Consider the following 20,908-nt stretch of genomic DNA (forward strand, 5'->3'; position numbering starts at 1 on the left):
GCCGCCGCCGATTGGCCTCAAAACAGCTCTTCAGAAACAGATGGGTGACGTCACGGATACTACATCCATATTTTATACAGTCGATGGTTCAGAATTACTGTGCGGATACAACTGCTACTTTCAGTGTGGAGCAACTCTCAAACTTATCCAAATCAGTGTGCAAGTTAAAATCAGCACTCTACAACTCCTCTCATGGTAATGCCAGTTGTTTTAGTCATACAACCAGTGGCATCCTCATTTTGCAGCATCTTCCCGCCCTCTGCGAACAGGCCTCATTTTTCAGCTGAATTTGGATTACTGCAGTGTTGAACTGTTCACCTCAGCAAATGGCCATTGTCAAGAATGTCATCTAGATGAATCTTGGCGACAGGAGGCTGTAATAGATGTGTGTGTGTGTCTCTCTCTTGGTATCGCAGTGCCTTTACTGAGGTGAGTGTGTGGGAGCTGAGGCAGCGACAAATACTGAAAGGCCCCATCGCAGTTTAATTGTTTGCCTGCATAATAAATCAAACGTGTCAAGGGAGATTATTTATACAAGGACTGTGTTAAACAAATGAATCACCAGTTTGCTCAGCTCTCGGGTTTTCTTACTGTGCGTGTTGTCACCGTGTGTTCGGTGCTTCTCAGTATGATTGCATGACAGTGCTCATGTGTGACTGTGATTTTCATGAGGGAGCATGGCTTCCCCGCGCTCTCTGTCACTGATGCACTCATTGCTACTTGAACGCTCTGACAGAGGGGAGGAGGGGAAGGACAACAAATTAACACAAATAGGTCTTAGGGCCGCTTTACAGCCACAATGTGTAAACCTCTAAAAAGTCAAGAACTGTGCCTGGAGAGCTTTTTAAGCTTGTAGTGCGCACTAGCGTCTTTCTAGGATGCTAGTCATTGTCCCTGCTGTTGCTAAGCGACAGCTGAAAACCCGTTCAAAGCACTTTTTTTTTTTTTTTTTGCACAAGTTAAGATGTTTTCAAATTTCACTGACCGTTGTGCTGCTCAGCAAAAAAATAAATAAAACATGCCCTTCACTGACCTTCTCTGTCCAGAGCATGTGTTTTTATTTTTCATCTAAATCAAGAAAACCATGTCAGCAGAGTAAAGAGAGGTCCCTGATGGACTCACAGGATATGCTTTCATTGCTACAGTGCTGCTTTGTTGATCTGAGGCAGAACTACAGACGTATGCTCTATGGCACAGTGTAAAAAAGTATGGGGGAGAGACTTTTTGCTGTAAAGATCATCCTTTTTGAAATGATGTGCATATGGTTTCCAGTCTCTAGTGGACACTTGAGGAACTACAGTTTTTGACATTCTGCTAGGGATAGACCGATTATCGTCTAGGCCGATTATCGGCGCTGATATTCAGTACTTTGATGCATATCGGCATCGGCCTTTTCTTAAAAATTCAATGGCTGATAAGAGATCAATTTAAAACTGGGTTATTTAGGCTCTGATACAGCCGCACCACCAGGTAACTCCAAGTATAGCGTACATCTAAACCAAAGTGAGAGCGTGGCAGAAATAACACACCGACTGCAGAAACCGTAGCTTTGCCTATGTTCCATTTCTCCAAGCAGTTTCTCATTACAGGGGACAAGCTGAGCAGCATCCGTTGTGGCCTATACAATTACTAGTGATTTAAAACTCATACAACCCTACTTCAAAAAAACTGAAATACCCCCATAAAACAAAGATAAGTGAAAGATTAACATTTCAGTTATTTGGACATTTTGGAAAACTTAATTTACTGTAGAAAACTTTAAGGAGCTATTTATTTGTTTAAGTTTTCATTGAACTTTATAAGACATGCTGCTGAGCCTGGGAGCTCCCTACGCTTTGTGTTAGAATTTTAAAACAAAGATGTCTATTGTCTAAAATTAAAAAAAAAACTTTAACATGTTGCAAATCTGAAAAGCTGTTTAATAAACATATTCTTAAAGGCATTTAAACAAAGTTAAGTGTTGGAGTTTGTATTATTCAAAATTTTGACGCCAATATTTCCCCTTTTACTGCAAATGAATATCGGCTCCAAATATCAGTTATCGGCCTCCTTGACTACTAATAATTAATCGGTATCGGCCCTGAAAAAACGTATCGGTCTATCTCTAATTTCCGCATTGGTTTTTCTTGCGGCCTGAAGTTGCCGCTTGGATGGAAGCAGCGTCACATTCATGCTCACATTTTGCAGTCATGTGACGTACGGATACAGACTCTGCATGCACATCTGTCACTTATCTGTGTGTTCAAATGAGGGGCTGCATTAAAGTGATATCAGGAATTCCACTTAGGTACATGGAGGGGCAGAGAGCTCCCAGAACGGAGCCATATTGCCAGATATAACTTACTGCATGGAAATAATGAATTATTTTTGAAGTGAGGGGGAAGGCTTTGGAAGGTTTTGGAAAGGCCCACAGTCTTATTTGGCTGGGCCAATCAGATTTCCTGGATGGCAGCCCATGCCACCCCAGGCCACCCTTGGAAACATCAGTGGTTAAAAGAATAAATCCATGTATAAAAAAATCATTTAAAAAAGCATTTGGGTAAAGCACTTCCTAAAGCCGTTATAAAAAATAAAACATCAAAACATCATCCAAATTGCAAAGTCAGGGTGAAGCGACAAGAACAGCTGACTTAAGGAAGTCAGAGCTAAGTGCCTGGTAATAGCCTGAGTGCAGGCCACAGTGCACGTCCAGATCATGATCCCGAAGACGCAGCTCCCTCAGCAGCCTTTATATTCGATGTAAACAGCCGCAGGGCAGGAGATGGCTGACATGGGAGCGCTCAGGCAGGTTGAGGTCAAGGTGGGGTGTAGCATTATGGATGATTTGTCGAGTGTCACCTCCAATCGGGGGCTGAGTAATGCGTCGACAAGCCGCTGAGGTGAGGCGTTTTGCTGCTGTGGCCATGACAGGGCTGCTGGATTGTTAACTTTCTTGGCATATTATCGTTCTTTTCATTGTTTATTGCTGTGGAGGCATTTTAATTTCCCTCTGTCCTGCTCCTCTCCTGCTCATTTTACTCTTTTGTCATTTGACTATTTTTACATTCCCAGTTTTTTTTTTTTCTGCTTTCTTACATCGCCTCATTGCGGTCTTTGCAGAGCAGCCTGTTCCTCGTGGCACTGCCTCCCTCCCAGGCAGAGTGATGTATGAGTGGTTGCCTTTGACGTCACTTCAGGGCCAACGTCACAGCAACTCCATGCTCCCAGGCTCGCTCTTCCTGCTCATTTCATCCTGCGCTTTATCCTCCATTCATCACTTTTTTCTTTTCTCCTCTTCCTGTGTGTATTCCTCCGTGAAATCTGCCTTACTTAACTGCTTCCCTTTTTCTTTTTGTCTTGTGTTATTTTTCATCCTCATGAGGTTTCTATTCTTGTCCAAAGCTTCATCCTCTCTTTCATTTTTCTATTTATTTCTCTTGCAGACATACAAACACACAGGGGCATGACATGTTTGAGGTAAGCAGACAAGCCGAAGCCAGCCCTCCTCTCATGTGAAACACAGGCTCATCCCTATTCAATTACACTTATCAAGATCAATTCTATTCCTGGATGCTGCAGTTTCATAAAACCTGCAGTCTGTTCCCCAATGTACCCGGCCAATCCTCTCTATGACAACTTTTGCTTCGCCAGATGCCCAGTGACTCACCTTTTATTGGTTTGGAAAGTTGCCTGTGGCTTCGACAGAAATAAATAAAAGAAGAGAGGGAGCGCAAAAGTGAATTATCAGTCAACTCTGACTTCCACAATAGCAGGGGAAAATTTCATCAGGCTTCACAAGACTTGAAGCTGACCCACTTCTTTTGCTGTTTTTGCTCTCTGTTTTTATCTCCCCGTCTTGCTTGTCTCGCTCCCATGGCCGCCAGTCTGTCTGCTTTTAGCGTCGGTGCAGTGCTGCTGCAGGCCCAGGAAAAGAGACCGACCTCTCGTGGTTAAAATGCACTGTGGAGAAATGCTCTTGTCAGCAGCTGTGACACATTTCCTCACGGAGCCTGTCCCGTGTGGATGGAGCTGAGGCACTGCGGAGTAACTTGGGGTCATGTTTGTTAAAACACTGGAAAAGATTCAGCTGCAGCTTCTGAGATGTCGAGGAACTTTTCTTGTAAAGTGAGGCATGTTTTTAGACTCAGAGAGGGTCAGGGGCAGATTTTTTAAAGGTTTATTACACTGAAGTGCTGAGAAGACTGTAGTCAGTTTTATCACTTGTCCCTCACATTGTGGCTAGTCTTATGAAACCTTGCTTTTCTGTTACAGACCAACACTTGCCTCTGCAGTACAAAATAAAATGAGCATTTCCCTGATGTATCAACACACTTCTCTCGAGGAAACATTGTGGGTATGAAGCATTAGGATTAGATCAATCACATGCAGTCTAATATATATTCAGGGTTGCTTTGAGATTCATAAAAACATATGCTCATGTTTACTTTTGGCATTCGGACTGTTTGTCTTTATTGAATCTATGAAATATTCAGTCGATGTTGTTTTACCGCCTCAAAAAGTCAATGACGTGAAAACACCCAGCAGATATTGGAGTTGTGCTTTTCCCCATCCTGCCGTGAAATCGAAGCAAAAACAAACACCGCCAGAGGAAACATGTATTTTTATAGGAAACTCATTTTGACACAGCAGTGGTAAATAGCTACCTGGTGCTGCAGGTTTAAGAAAACAAATGTAAAAGCTTTTATGCACTGCATGGGTAAAGATTGAATTACCATCACATATCGAAAGCAGGAGAGAAGGCGGTCGAATGAATAACACACACGGAGTGTTACTTTTAGGATGGAGTGGATGGATGGAAGACTACAGAACTAAAACCAAGGACAGTAGTCCAGTCTTATGAAATGTGCAAGACCCAAAACTAACCACAGTATAAATATATATGTATGTGTCTAGACTCATCTCCACTGCTAAAAGAGTTATGGCAAAACACGGTGCATAATTGAAGCTTCGACATCTCAGAGGTTCAGTTATTTTCGACTTAAGCTACAAACACACATGCAATTGTTATCATCTACAATTAAATGTACCAATAGAGATGCTTAAACTGAAATAACTGTTAACTGCCAACTTTCAGCCGGATGTGTCCCTCATAAACGTCTTTAGACGTTCATTAAATACTTATCTGATGAGGATATTGAATCTTAAAACTCCCTGTGTTTCAAGAGCTGTGTAAACAAACACTGTTACATTCAGCTGAAGGTCTCCAGTTTACAGGGTCACTTTTAAAACCAAAACACCGGAAGAGACGCATTCGCGGTGGGCTGAGAGAAGACTACTGTTACAAGCTGCTAATTCAAATGAATCACAGCTTCTTCTTTTGAAAATTACACACACATACAAAAAAGATAGAACAAATTAAAGAAAGAGAAATCAAGTGGATCACAGATGTGTGTGATGTTATTGTGGACGACGGGCGGAATAAACACACTGTGGTTAATCTACCAATCAGAAACGTTCAGCATTGCAGGCCCTGCCCCCCAAAAGCCCCAGGGCTTTTTGAAAAGTACTACCCCCCTAGCAGGGGCTTTTTAGGGCAGAGATTATCTACCCCTGAACTAAATTTAAACCCTAGTTCCACCGGTTAAAACGCACGTAGTTCAGGGGTAAAGTTCCTCCGGTCGAAAAACGCCTATACATATGATGTTACCTCAATAGGGCACAGGGACAGACAGCTACAGAAGGCTTCCTGTACCTGGTGTGGCAAATTTATTGAAAGCTTCGGCAGTCATTCAAAAGTATCGGATGTGTGGCTTGTTGTCAATTTCTCTCCCTTCAGGGAAAATAATTCTCCATCAACAATTCGTGATTTATTTAAAAGCCTCACAGACCTCATGCTGTCTTTAGTGCTGCCTCAGATTTTGTCGTTTTTAACTGTCGACTCTGAGTGGCGCCCTCTCGTGGATGCATTGTAACAGCCATCACAATGTAAATGAAAGTGGGAGTATGTGGGCAGTGACAGTTATGTTGTTTCATACGTAAAGGGAGCATAAATGAGCCATAAACAATAAAGGAAGAATGGACTGTGATTAGATGAGCTTAGTTTCTCTCTCCAGTGTTGTGGAAGCTTGTGTGATGCTCATGAGTTGATTGAGCCACCTAGTTTATCAGCATTGCACTGAATGCAATCTCTTTGTGTTGATGCACAATTGATGCACAATTGTTTGTAACATGTTCTCAGTTTCAGACTCTTTCTTTGCGGTTGTTAAATGCCTTAATTGAAAACATGCATTAGAAAGAGAGAGTGCAATCAACCATCATTCTTTAGAGCAGTACGACATGTTTGTGTAGTATTGTGCATGAACATAACAGCCTACTTGTGCAAAAAGCCTCTGTAAGTGCTACTCTTTTAATTCAGTGCATGGAAATGTTCATGAGGGACACAGAGCAGACCTTTAACATTAGTAAGTTAATTGTGTCCAAACTTAGTCCATGATTAAAGGCTGCAGAGACTTTCACCACTGAATTATATGTTTTGTTGTTGCCTTCATGTTAATTATTCTGCCAAAATTCACTTGAAACGTGACAAAAGCCAGCGACTGTCTTTGATGGCTTGTGTTTATTTCTCAGCATGTTAGTTCTGATCACGTCTGTGTCGCTGTGTGTATGTGCGCTTCATGATAATGTGCTTCTGCAATGACTGCTGCTCTTCAGAGAGGAGGCAATATGAGCAGTTTAAAAAGCACAACCTTAAATCCACCCTCCATATCCCCCCCTTCTCTCTCCCCACACCCCTCTCTCTTTCAGAGGCCTTGGAAGATGTGGTTGCCAGGCAACATTAGGAAAGAGTTTTCAAATTAATTTATTTTGAGTTAGATTGACTGTACTGTCGCCAGGACCAAAGCGCTCTGGCTGCGACACACAGGTACAGTCGAGTATGTGAAGGTTAAATGAGGATGCTCTACCGCTCTCTGTGCAGAGATGAGACAGAAACTCAGAGATGGCCAAAAATCTGTTGAACATTTTGGAGGTTGTTTTGGTGGTAAGATTTAGTACTCATTGAAAAAATGCATAAATCATTTGGAAAATGCAAACTTCATTGCTTTCAGGGAGGAATTCACAAAGTATGGAATGCAGCATTTTATAGCACCAAAATTGTGCACCATTTGCCCTTGCTATCTGCTCCGTTTCAAGGTCTAATTCACAAAGAACTTATGATATCCATTTGCAAAAAGGTTCAGACAGTTCTGCAGATCTGTGCAGTTTGCTCTGTGCTTTTTTGCATCTGATTGTGATTGAGATGAGCTGTCAGCATCTCCACCTTTAGCTGTGAAGAGCTGCGCTGTGAGCTCTAGTTTATAACCACATCCAATTCTATCCTCATACATGATCAGCTGAAAGGACAGGGTCACTTCAAACCAGTTCTTGTGGAGCCAGACCATGACAGATGTGAAACAAATGTCATGTTAATACCTCGGGTTCTATCTCCTGCACCTCACATCCGTAACCTTGGAATCATTTTTACAGCAACCTTCCTTTTCAACACCACGTCATCCAGCTCACTAAAACGACCCTTCAACTTTCAAATCTCTTTTAAAAACTCACCTTTTTAAGTTAGCTTTTAATTTGTGATTGTACTGTACTGATGTTTTGTTTGATCTGTGTTCCTTGTTCCTTGCTTGTATTGATTTTTACAGTTGAACAGTGTCTTTGAGTTTCTGAAAAGTGCTACATAAACAAAATGTACTATTATTATTATTATTATTATTATTATTATAGTATTTATTCTGCATACTTACTGGAGTGAGCTAGCAAAGAGCAGCTCATTCAGATTATTATAAATACAGCCATGTCAAAGTAACATTAACAGACCAATTCTTATATTATTTTTAGGTTATCTAGAGGTGGAAGTGTAGTCTTGATAACTCAAAAGTTGGATAATGACATGCTTACAGGTACTCCAGCGCAATTACCACCAACTCTATGCCGACGATACAAATTTTGCCATGCTTTGTGAATCAGACGATGCACCAAAGCACAACAATCCTTTAGTGGATCAGGCCCTCACTTTAATAACTTAAAGTCTAGGTTTAATGAAAAAGTTCCAATCATTCATCATGCTTACTCTTCTTAATTAAAGGCGCATTGATTAACTTACAGGGCATCAATTTCTCCACACATACTAGCCTATTTTTAGCATGTTGATAAAGCTCTCTTCACGTCTGGGACAGTATAGCCACAGACATCCTAGGTAACATTTAGAGTGAGCGTTGTGCTCATCATCCACAAGCTGATTGTTTTTATCTCTTTACTTACAGTCAATGTACTTGGTATTTAATTTCTTCTAGTCTAAAGCCCCAAGTGTTGAATCTTTGGTGCGTCAGCAATGCTCTGACACTACATGTTTCAATTTGCTGAGAACAGAACAGCTATACTTGTGTGCTAACAGCCGCTAAGTGATATTGAGTATGTTCTAGCTTTACAGAAAATGTTGTATTCATTTTATATTCATTTTGCTCCTGTTGTGGGTTCATTTGTCTTCACTGGACTTACCTATCTGTTTTAGACACTGGTTAAGCTCAAGGTGGACACATGAGCTTTAACTTAGCATGAAACAAACTACCTAAAAAATGGAAATCATGGTTGTGAAAATCTTATTTGATGTTTATTTTTTTATTTTGCCCCATGTCCCATCTGTTAACATGTAGGGTTGGACCTTATAACCTATACTGCATTCAGTCAGAAGGGTGAGCTCCAAGTGTTTTGGCTTCACCTGTGGGGAGCTGTCATGTCCTCCATTTTGTAATATGTATGAAAAAGAACATAAAGGGGGAGATTTCAACCTAGTCTTAAGTGTTTATAATAGTTATTTTAATTATTGTTAGGGGTGTACCCCAGCAAAATGTTCATGTTTCAAAGTCTTCCCCAGCATTCTTAGGGTTAAAAATGGCTCATCTTGTTGAATTCATAAAGTGCTTTTGTACCTCTGTTACTTTTAAAGGGGCCGAAGTGGTGGGTGCCAAACATAAAACGTTTCCTGCTTCTGAGGCTGAGCTATCCTGGTGACAGTGGCCACTGACTCAGATGTTTTATAAAGGGAGATATTGATCATCATTGACTTGGCGTTGCCCTCGAGGTGTTAAGGTCTGCTCAGTCTCCTCAGGGATTTTACTGGCAGAAATCCAGTGAAGCTGGAATTTCTGCTGGTCAGGGCAGCACTGACTCAGAGCTGCAGTCCTTTAATTTCCTGAGCAGAGCTTAATCCACCTGAAGAGTTGTGGGGCAGCTTTTCAGGCTACTGATACCTGATTATGGGGTAAAAAGTATGTGCTCCGTAGTGATTTAAGACTCCTACAGCTCTTGTGATAAATCTGGCGGGATTAAGGACTGAGAGTCTCCCAGACGGCTGTGTTTTGTCTCAAGATCCGGGGCTTTTATGTATCATTTCGAGCCTCCTGAGTCATTCACAGAACTGACTTGATATTTTACTTTGTGAAGACGTTGTTAGGTAACAGCAATCTGTAAATACAAGCGACACAAAGACACTGCAACATTTATATGGTGCTGTGTCTATCTACATCTTAGGAATCTAAGGACTGTATTTACTCCTTTTTAGCTCTGCCTGAGATTCCATCAAGGATATGTTCCTCTAGTTGCTAATACTCCACTATTATAATTATTCATTCCATTAATGCCATTTGGTGTTAATTAGGATCATGTAAGAAATGTTTATAGAAAATTTGGATGTATGACATTTTTCTTTGCATCAATGGAGTCTCCCCCTGCTGGCCATTAACAAGAATGCAGTACCAAAACACTTCCACATTGGCGTACATTCACTTCCTTTTCACAGACTATGGTCAGGAAGCTATTTTGCAGTTTCTGCTGAATCTGAACTATTTCTGGTTAATCTGTGACACTGCTGGTTGTTGTACCAAAACAGCAAGGTTAAAGACACTGAGCTGAAGGATGCTGCAGAGGTGGGGTGATACATCAGTTCAAGTGACCCCTGACAATTAAATGAATGTATGGTATCATAGACTGCTTGAGAAAAAGGAGGGTATGGTTGCTCTTCAAAAGTGAAGCCAGTACATTTGGAACATCCCCCATTGACTTGCTGCAGTATAGGTCCTTAACCCCACCTCCTTCATGTTGACAGATGGGACATGGGTCCAACTGTGTCCTTGAGTGAAATGTGTGTTTTGGTTAGCAGTCTTTGACATCAGACTTCAAACTTTATTGTCCCCTTGGGGAATTTCTTTTTCACAGCACCTTCTGCGTTTCCACCATAGACTGTATAAAATGTGGACATAGTGTCCGTGACGTCACCCATCTGTTCCTGAGCACTGTTTTAGGCCAATTGTCGCAAGCAGCCATATTGGAAATGCGGAACTCAACCAGGCAGAGTGTGATGTAAAGGGGCGGAGTTTGAGCCTCCTAGCCAACAGCTATGTGTTCCCGTCAGGGAGTCAAGTCAGTCATGTCCTTATTTGGGCAAAAACTTGTAATCTTAATATCTTCTGAACCGTTGCGTTTGAAAAAAATTCACCCCCCGTACAGTGTGTGCCGATAGAGAAATGAACTAGGTAAAGCCAAGCTGTTTCTTGAACCAGGCTGTAAACATGTTTATTAATGCTGCAAAGATCATCTTTTTTGAATTGGTGTCTATGTGGTTTCCGGTGTTTCTGCAGCCAGCCTCAAGCGGATCCTCAATGAATTGCAGTTTATAACACTTCTGCATGGGCTTCATAGTTTGAGACCGGAGGTTGCCGCTTGGTCAACACCCATCATGGAAGTATTTTGGCTTCCCTTTTGCAATGGGATCTGTTGGAGGCCTGTTGCCCATGTTTATACATAGTCAGTGATTGACAAAGGGAAAATATTCATTATAGCAAGTATTAAACAAGCTGTCACAAAACACACTTTGTTCATATTATAACTTCAAACCAGGTAGGAGCCACTGGATGGACACAAATAAATGAGACCACAGGATGAAGATGTAAAGAAGGGATGAAATTACATATGCAATGTTTGTTTACCAGAAATCCTCTTGTTGTGTATTCATTGCAAAAAGAAGCACCGGATGAGTTGTAGGCTTTGGCTAAGGAAGAGCACAGTGTGTGGTTCTGCTGGCTCTGTTAATGTGGTGGCTTTATTCATTGGGATGGCCACAGCACACCTCAGGAATGATTACATGCATTAGAGCTTAATAAATTACACCGGGGCCCGTCTGGGGACCGCAGGCGCAGTTTGCACTGAGGGAGAGGAGGACTTGATTATTGCTGTCTGAATTAGATTTTTTAGGTGGGCTTTGCTGCTTCGGCTGTCGTCATTACCAACATGTGATGCTGTTTTTTTCTATCCCTGCTGAATGCTTGATTAAAGGAATTTCTCTTTCGATCGGTCTCTCTCTTTCATCCTGTTTTCTGTGCCGATGCATGGAAAATCCTCCAATAATGTGAGTAATCTATGTTCACAAGTGGCTGCGTGTGTTTAAGTTGGATTCCTCTGCAGGCAATTTACGGTAGCTGGTCACATGCAGAAACTCAACCCACCACCCCCCACTCTCTCTCTCCCTCTCCCAATCTCTCACACAGACACGCACACACTAATGATAAGCGGCACTGCTATCCCCAGGGTGTTACACCTCTGTGTGCCCCCTGTATGAAAAATCACCACCCCCCACCTTAGTTCAGGGAGTCAGGGGATGAGTGAATGGATATAATCAGTAAGCTCACCCATTCACTCTCTGCAGGAAGAGAAGATGCTTGTTATTCTCCAACTGTATACCTTTTCCTCTTTTTTTCTTCTCTCTCCGTTCTCTCCTCTCCTCTCCTCTCTGCATCCTTTATCAGAGTTGTCCATCTCAGTTTAACTGTATCCTCCCTCCCTCTCCTCCCCTCCCCACCATTATTTTCTCATCTGCTCACATAATATCCACCTCTTCTCTCTGTGCTGATTCATTTTCTATATATTAGAATACCTAAACTCTCCTCACTCTTCCTCCCTCCCTCCTTCCATCCTTCCATTCTTTCTCGCCCTCACTCCTGCTACAGATTTCTTCCTTCCCTGCAGCTCTGTGCAGCAATCTTCCCCTGTTTTTTTTTAAACTTCATATGGGTATCTATCCCTGCTGCATACTCCTCCCCTCTATGTATAGCTGCTTTAATCTACACAGTGCAGTGTTCCCAATACATTATGGTCACCTAGATTACATATAGGGTTTGATAAGTGGTTGTTATTTCATGAGAATATTCCTGGAGATAAAAATTTCCCTGACGTAGCCTTAGCCTTTTTGCGCCATAGTGTTATATACTGTAGTCAAGTGTTTCGTTTGGATGTGGCTAATCAGGTGAAGGTGAAGTCCTGCAATGTTCTTGATGTAGGGGATTACAGTTTTACGGCTCTGTTGCTTAACCATAAAAGCAATTTTCAAGTGCATAGCCAGATATCAGATATCCTGACCTACTGGTTGGGTGTATTGAGGAGGAAATGACCTTGAAAAGCTGAAGCACTTGTTCTAGCCATAGACTGTATAAAACATGAATGTACCCTCAGTGATGTTCCCCATTTACTTCTGAAGAGGAGTTGTGTAACTGAACGATGGAGGTTGCCATATTAGAAATGTTGCCTCAACCTAACTTTTGGTTAACTTAGAAGAAAGCGAAGAGGTGAAGTTAAGGCAGGCCTTAGTAAAAAACGCTGCAGTGCACCTACCTGTCAGTCACGTCGACCACGCCCCTGATTATGCAAAATGGCTCTAATACTTTCAAAATGGATGAATGATAAAAAAAAATTCACCCCCTGTAGAGTTGTTCATTAATTGAGATGTTGCATTTAGACCAAAATGTTTTTATTACCAGGTTTTAAAAAAGGGCACTTTAACATAGATGTCTTTTGGAGCATGCCTTCAATGGACAGTTGAGGAACTGCAATTTGTTGCACTTCCGCGTTGGCATTATTCTCAAGAATGGAGGTCACCACTTGGCTCTATCTTTTAGTGATTAAAAAAGAAAAGAAAAGAAACATCATGCTTAAAGTAAGCATTGGGAAAGGTACAGTAATGTGAGATGTAACAAGCTAAGCTAAGCTACACCAGCATGGCAAAGGTAGATGACTACATTTAAGCCATTTTTTTCTTCCATGTATATGATAAGAGTCATCAAATATGGTGCTTTATGTGTTGCATGCTTTTTTGTCAGACTTCTTTGTGCTAAGGCTAGCAACTGTGGCTACTTAGATTTCAAGCTAACAGTTTTACTAACCAGCATTCTTTTGCTTTGTAGCAACTTGAAGGGAGTGACTTTATTTCACTTGACATTATTTTTGGGCTTATAATGTCTGTAGAGAGATAGGACAGTGGATTCAAGATGGGGAAGAGAGGGTGGGGGCTGACACGCAGCAAAGAGCACTGGGTCAGATTTGAATCTAGGCTGGCCGCTTTGAGGACTGAAGCCTCTGTACATGGGGCGTTTTTTAAATGCTGATCTAAAGCTGGGTTGGTTAATGATCCATAGTAATTATTGTATACTTTTATTATGACTATTATGCTCAGAAATACCATAGACTGTATAAAATATGGACATAGTATTTGTTGCGACACCCATCTGTTTCTGAAGCGCTGTTTTGAGGCCAATCTGCGGCGGCGGCCGTATTGCTGCTGTCGAGCGATTGTGACGTAAAGAGGCGGGCTTTTAGCCTCCAAGCCAACAGCTACAGTGTTCCCACCTATCAATCAAGTCAGCTGTGCCTCTAATTGGAAGACTTGTAATCTAAATATCTTTGAAATTGCCGCATTAGAAAAAAAATCACCCCTCTACAGTGTGAGCTGATGGAGAAATGAGCTATCCAGACTACACTCGTCTTTTGTACCAGGATGTAAACATGTTTATTTCTGCTGTAAAGATCGTCTTTTTTGAATTGGTGTGTATGTGGTTTCCGGTACTTCCGGAGCCAGCCTCAAGTGGATCCTCGATGAACTGCAGTTTTTAGCACTTCCGCATTGGACTCCTATTTTTAGACCGGAGGTTGCCGCTTCAGAATTACTTTTAAAATGTATGTGGATGCTAACGCAATATTTAATCGATTAAATAGTATCTGAAAGCTACTGAAGTTAAGCTATGCTGCTTGATTGGAAAAACAGTGAGAATATACAACACAGAATATAGTTGAACTAGCAATGTCACAATTTGCAGCACTGCAATAGCCAAACTAATACTGATCATTTATGGTAGGAGCATCAGTTACTAGTAATAAAGTAGAAATGAAAGCTTTAGAAATGTAGCTAATGTGGACAATACGGCATTACCTCATGAATACAAGAGTCAAGATACCTAAAAGCTATTGGATCAGGCTACAGCGACTCTGCAACTAGGCTACTAAGAAGTGTAGTTGAACACTTAATGCCACCAGGTTTGGTGTACGATCCCTTTGTTGCTACTGTATGTTCCTTGACAGAGAACCTTTCAGGTTTGGTCGTCCAGGTGTGGAGTGTTACTGTCAGCACGAGAGTGGAGCAGCCGTCATCCAGCTACAGTTTCTCATCAACGAGGTAGGTAACAAAACGTACTACTTTGTTTCCCAGTTTAGGCGTATACTCACCATTAAGAACAGTGCTGTCTCACTTCCAGAGACGGCTAACTCTTTGACGGAGAGGAAATGTGTATTCTTATCTTGCCTCAGTGTTTCACTGGAATCTGTGAAAAGAGTCCACTGTGCTGAATGTCATTAAATAAGACTTAAGGGCTGATTCATGAATGCTCATCCCCGGTAATCACATTTCACGCCTAAAAATGTTCAAAAAGTAGTTTCCACAGTGTGCTGTTGTAATGGAGAGAGTATGAATGATCACATTGGTTGTGTGAAAATAACTCTGCACTCTTATCTGCTTTTTCCCTCCGGTCGTACATCACTCACTGTTTTATTCTATCACTGTGTGAGCTTTTCTCTGCCTTATATTCCTTATATCCAAAGGTAGAGTCACTTATTGGACCAATTCTTCTGATATTAGGGAGGCTAGACAATAATTCTCAATATTTTCGATTTCTGAACTCAAAGCATGAAATCATTTAAACTGTCAAGTTTCAAAAGTTCGCCCAGGCTGCCAACTTATATTCTACTTTGGTCTTGTTCGTGTCTACTTTGACTGTTTCTAGATTAAATGCTTGCTGTTTTACGACAATGTTTCCTGACTTACTGTAATGAAATTACATTAAATAGTGAAACCTGTACATGCTTAGGATATTTAATGAATTAGATTAAATCCCCCTGAAAAAAGGGGGTTGAAGTTTGGCTGCACGGTGGTGCAGTGGGTGGCACTGTGGCCTCACAGTTAGCCGGGCAGGTGCCTTTCTGTGAGGAGTTTGCATGTTCTCTCTGTGCATGTGTGGGTTCTCTCCGGATATTCTGTCTTCCTCCCATGCTCACCAGGTTGATTGATCACTCTAAATTGCCTGTAGGTGTGAGTGTGTGCGTGAATAGTTGTCTGTCTCTCTGTGATAGGTTGGAAATCTGTCCAGGGTGTACCATGTCTTCCGCCCCAAGCCCCCCCGTGACCCCTAATGGGCTAAGCGGTCAAGATAATGGATGGATGGGTTCAAAATTAAAGATATATTCTAATACCATATTGTCTCTCTTGATGAAGATTACAAAACAAAGAAAAAGATGCGTGCATTTGACACAATTTGACCATCACCGCCTACATACTTCATTTTTTAGAAAAATATACATGCTTGTACATTAATAGGCAGCATATGAGGATTTCTTGATTATTTCACAGTTTTGTTTTCAATACACATTGCATAGAAGACATTTTGGTGTGCAAAATACCTATTGTATCTGATTTTGGAGAAATACTTTGATTTCAATCAACTTCTTCTTATGGGAGTCACATTTTATAACTCAGAGTTTGTCTCTTCAACCGTCAACATATCTTTGATTTGAATCAAGCCACAACTTTTGCGTACCTTACCGGGCAATTTCTTATCTAAAAACGACAGTTCAGTTTATATATCATATTAGCTACCACAGGCAGCAAACACACAGCCAGAGAAAGACATCTGAAGCATCCTATCAAGTGCCAGCTGAAAGGCTGAAAACATGCTATGGGTACTTTACAGTCCATATAAGAAAGACATGATGATTTGATTTACTTCTTATTTATGCAGTATTTTATGCTCAGTCGTGTGTGCCTGCCATGTGTGTGTATGTGTCAGCGTCAGTGTGACTGTGACTCAGCAGCTCAAACAAACCCCTCTGGGAGATGAAGACGATTTTTATTGCCTCCTACACGCACACGTACACGCGTATACATCCCATGAATCATCCTCGTTACCTGGGAGAAAGCTGCCGGATTTGAATCGTCCGGGGAGCGCATTCTGACTCATGCATGCCATGCTCACAGAGTAAGAGAGAGAGAGAGAGACAGAGAGAGAGACAGAGAGAGAGAGAGAATATGCAGTCTGTAGATAAGCCTTTTTCCTGTTTGTTCATCTTTGAGTATGAAATTGTCCCTTGTGTTTTTTTTTCCTCTGTCAGGGAGCGCTGGTGAGTGCTCTGGCTGACGACAGTGTTCACCTGTGGAACCTGAGGCAGAAGAGACCGGCCATACTCCATTCCCTCAAATTCAACAGAGAGAGGTGAGGGGCATAGGGTGGACACACAAATGTGAATTTCAACTCCTGTTTTTACTTAGCCAAATACTTCTAGACTCACAAAATGTTCTAAAAATAAAGATATTCAATTTTCCCTTATGGTGACGTTCTAAATTTGTGAAGTTCGCCATATAGCTAGCCTTGAGCTAATTAACTTAGGACAATAACTAGCTTGACTTTTTATTATATTCAAAAAATACACCAATACATTTGTTATTTTGTTTAAACAATACACATTTTAGCCTTGCAATCTGTGTTTAAGATGGAAATATGTTGCTAAGGAAGAATCTATCTCTCTCACCTAGCACTTCTGTATCGTTGGCTGGTTTATTTCACGGTTACAATGGACTAAGAAGTAGCTACACAAAGTTACAGTATATACCTTCTCATAAGGACACAGATCTATTTGCTCTGCTGTTTGTGAAGAAGGTACAAATGATTATTTGTAGGTTGAAGAAGTTTTTAAAAACAGTAGAAAGGCCATGCTAGCTGAGCTTCAAATGCTAAGCTAGCCAAAGCTTCATCTGGGCTGCACAGTCATGAGAGCAGTGTCACATTTTTTAATAATAAACTTTCTAATAGTGACTTTCTTTACACTAGCTAGCACTGCCAGGTTATACACTGAGACAGACTGTCTGCTTTGTCCATCTTGCTACCATTCCCCTTCTCTGTTTCTCTCTCCCTCCTCTATGAGGTCTACACACTTGCCTAGTGCTACATGAACTGTGTCTTTCCTAGCAGGGCCACTGTCACAGTTTTCCGCCTGTGTGAACCATCAGTTTTCCTCTGACTCTCATACTGTATGCAAACAGGCGGCCTTTCATTTGGCAAATGTGTCTGCGCGCCTGCAAAACTGTGCACAGGGCAAAGAAGGTGACAGAGAGGCTGGCTCTCTCTTTCTCTCTCTCTCTTTCTCTCTCTCTCTCTCTCTCTCTCTCTCTCTCTCTCTCTCTCTCTCACTCTCTCTCTCTCTCTCTGTGGTGGTCTCTGGTGGTCTGTAACCGACTCTCATTATTTGGGTCACTTACTTTGCCTTTCAGGTTTTCCCAACACTGGGGCACAGGTGTGAACCTACCCAAACACCTGAAGGTTCATACCAGCAGGTTTTTAAAAATCACACACAAACTCAGTCAAAGCAACAAAACACACAGAGGCATGCACAAAGCTGATCTGGGATAATGGATCTTGTGTAAAATTAAAAACTTTGGGTTATGAATCTAGAACGAAACTCCACAATATGGATTCTGTTTTTAGTCTTTTTTTTAATAATTAGAGCACTTGATATTAATTAACTCAGAAGATATTCAACTCTCAACTCAACTTTATTTATATAGCACCTTTCATACATAAAAACATGCAGCCCAAAGTGCTTCACAGAATAACAGAGACAGAAAACAACAGCAATGGTAAAATTATAAAAGGCATGATTATAAATAAAATACTTAAAAATACAATAAAATCAATACAGTAAAATTAATAAAATAAGTAATAGTGGAAAGAAAAGTTAAAAATAAGGTAGTGTTAACGAGATCAGATGAAAACAAAAAATAAAAAGATAAATAAATAATTAAATAAGATAAATATATGTTAAAGCAATGATTAAAATAATAATAAAAAAATAATAATAATGATATGATGATAATAATGAGATAAATAAAAATAATCTGAAACTGATATTTCAAACTGTTCTTGAATATACCGTACTTTGGGAGAACGTTTTGTAATACTGCAGTGGAGAAAAAAAAAATGGTTGCAGAAGGTACATTTTTACAAAATGAAGAAAATAGTCAACTGAAAGAAATTTAAATCAAGAAAATGTTGCTCTGATTGCACCTGATAGACAAAAACCAGGACATAATCATTTTCCAAGCTCTTGCACAAGTTGAGTGTATCGCAGAATCATCTCACCTCAAAAAAACTTATTGTACACTGTCTCCTCCAATCACAGATGCCATGATTACCAATCAGAGCCAATCATGTCATCGACCAGTGATCTGTCACTGGGATAGGAGCTTAATGGGTTAAACGTCAGAGCAAATGATCTGAGGCAGCGCTGATGTGATAGACAGGTGACCCGCAGCGGCTTTCAGGGCGGGTTGTGTTCATGCACAGGGCTGGAACGCCTCTGACATTCAGCTTGCGCTGAAATCCAATGCAGTGACCTCGAGATACAGCAGCAGAGTTGAGTAAGGTGACTGCAACTCATGAGAAGTCAAGATGAGAAAATGGAACTGCAAAGTCACTTCAGACTTAGCAAAGAGGCTAGTGAGGAGGAGTTGTTACAATGTTTAGGAAAGGGAGATGGGAAGAGAAAAGGAGAAATACTTCCCACTTCCCCATTCCCTGTTCCCATCGCATTAAAATTTCAAGAGGACGAACGCTGGCTTTCAGTCCTCATCCATATATAATGTGTAAGATGTGGACATTTGGAGGAGAAAATTCAAATGCAGGACTTGAGCCTGAGTGAGACAGTCTCCCTTCTTAATCTGAGTATTAGACATCTGTCTGCTATCATGCGCCTGAGGGGGTTTGCAGCCTCACTGAATACAAGTTGCTCTGCTCGGTGTCAGGTATGCATGTGACAGCCAGGAAATAACAATCCTGAAAAGTTAGCATCTCTTCTATCTGGTTTCTGGTATCCTGAAGCTAAATAGCTCAGAAACTCAAAACTGGTGACATAATACCCTGTAAGTGTAACTGTGTTAGTCCTCCATATGTGTTGTGTGCAACACGGACCAGCTGCCTCACAAAGTGCTGCATAGCTTGACGTTTATCAGTACATGCCTTTATCACACATGCCAAGTGTATGCAAACAACACAAGCACTAAAGCAGTAGGTTGACTATATAGGATAAGGGTGTGACAGAATTGCTACTTAAGTGGCATCAACATGTGTGCATGAAGACGCGGTAGCTTTATCGGTTTATGCATAGAATAATACATTCAGGTGCGCTGATGCATGCCATACATGGTTGTATGCGTCCCCCCTTTGTCCTGCGACATACTGGCAACCTGCCAAGTACTTAATATTCCTGTGTCTTTTTGCACGGCACGCTGGGCTTCTCAGGGCCATGAAGAGGAGCAGATTGATGCATAGAGAGGTTCATGCATATTAAAGCATTTTACATTAACTTCATGTGTGACCAACTAGAACTTATGTTGCAATCCATGGAACAGATGCAGATTTACAGGTCCCATTTTAATGAAAAACATGTCTTTTCTTGCCTATGCATACATACTTTAGTCATCCTCCAACCTGGCAACCTTGAGAATGTGGAAGCGAAAAAGCCTCTTCATTGTTTCTGTAGCCCACCTACTGGGAAAACAGCACATAGACGATATGAATTGGCTCCTGTTGTGTTGTAAGGACAGGAGTGATTTGCATAAGCATGCATACAAAACTACTCGCTTTCTCCTATGCTATTGTGGAGTACCTTCAGTATTGCAGATTTAAGATGTCAAAGGTTAAACCCAGACATACCAGTTTTTTTTGTTGTTGGTTGCATAAACCAACACAAACATCTATGTATTTTCTGTCCCTGCACTGGAGAGACAAAGAAACAGTTCTTGCTTTTATTTTCAACAACAATGTGCCAGCTACAGTAGGCTGTATGTTTGTGCCAATCACTTCACCTTGATCTGCTTCATCAATGAGAGCCAAGCACAAAAGTTACACACATAAGAGGCAAGAAAGTATAAACCCACTCCAATTTAAACATACCTCTCAGAGACATGCTGGAGTTACCGTGGCTGCAATGCTTCCAACAGTTGCCTTCTTCTGTTTGGGGTCAGATTCAGGACATTATGTGTAGTGTGCTGGCATAGGTTCTTCTGGAGCACTCGCCATGTTTGTTTTGGTGTTGTTTCACCTCTGCATCTGTCTGCGCTTCTCCCTCAGACAACATTCATGCAGCCAATCAGCACAACACCTCATTATCAAAACTTTACTTTGAATACAACTAGGGCATGTTCTAAACAGCTTGGAAATACCATTATGGTACATTTAAAACTTAAATCTACCAATTTGCTTTGATGATTCACATATTTTTATGCTTTTATTGCAATTGTTCCTAAAATTCTTACTTGACAAAGTTTAATTTCATGGCTTTATTGGTTCAATTTGGCACAGGACAAAATCTTGGCAGCTATTTTTTCCAGTCTCCCTACTCAGGTGGTGATCGTAAAATGTGTAATATGAAAAGCTGGGATATGTTACTCTAATGTTAAGTGTTTGCATATCAACACTTCTATTTGGCAACTAATACACCACACTGCCATGTTGTTTTGCATGAATTATTATAGATGTCTATACAAAACAGC

At 41.0% G+C, this 20,908-nt stretch overlaps 1 protein-coding gene across 4 annotated transcripts in view; it reads left to right on the plus strand.

Moving 5' to 3' along the window:
• The window catches only part of stxbp5a (syntaxin binding protein 5a (tomosyn)), a 143,940-nt gene that overhangs the window by 36,976 nt on the left and 86,056 nt on the right, over positions 1 to 20,908 (plus strand). For all 4 annotated transcript variants that reach the window (XM_034699843.1, XM_034699844.1, XM_034699845.1 and 1 more), the window contains 2 exons: positions 14,407 to 14,488; positions 16,474 to 16,574. In XM_034699843.1, coding sequence (XP_034555734.1) covers positions 14,407 to 14,488; positions 16,474 to 16,574 — 183 coding nt within the window. The remainder of the gene's footprint in view (positions 1 to 14,406; positions 14,489 to 16,473; positions 16,575 to 20,908) is intronic.

This window comes from Notolabrus celidotus, chromosome 13 (assembly GCF_009762535.1).
Source record: "Notolabrus celidotus isolate fNotCel1 chromosome 13, fNotCel1.pri, whole genome shotgun sequence".
Lineage (NCBI taxonomy): Eukaryota > Metazoa > Chordata > Actinopteri > Labriformes > Labridae > Notolabrus > Notolabrus celidotus.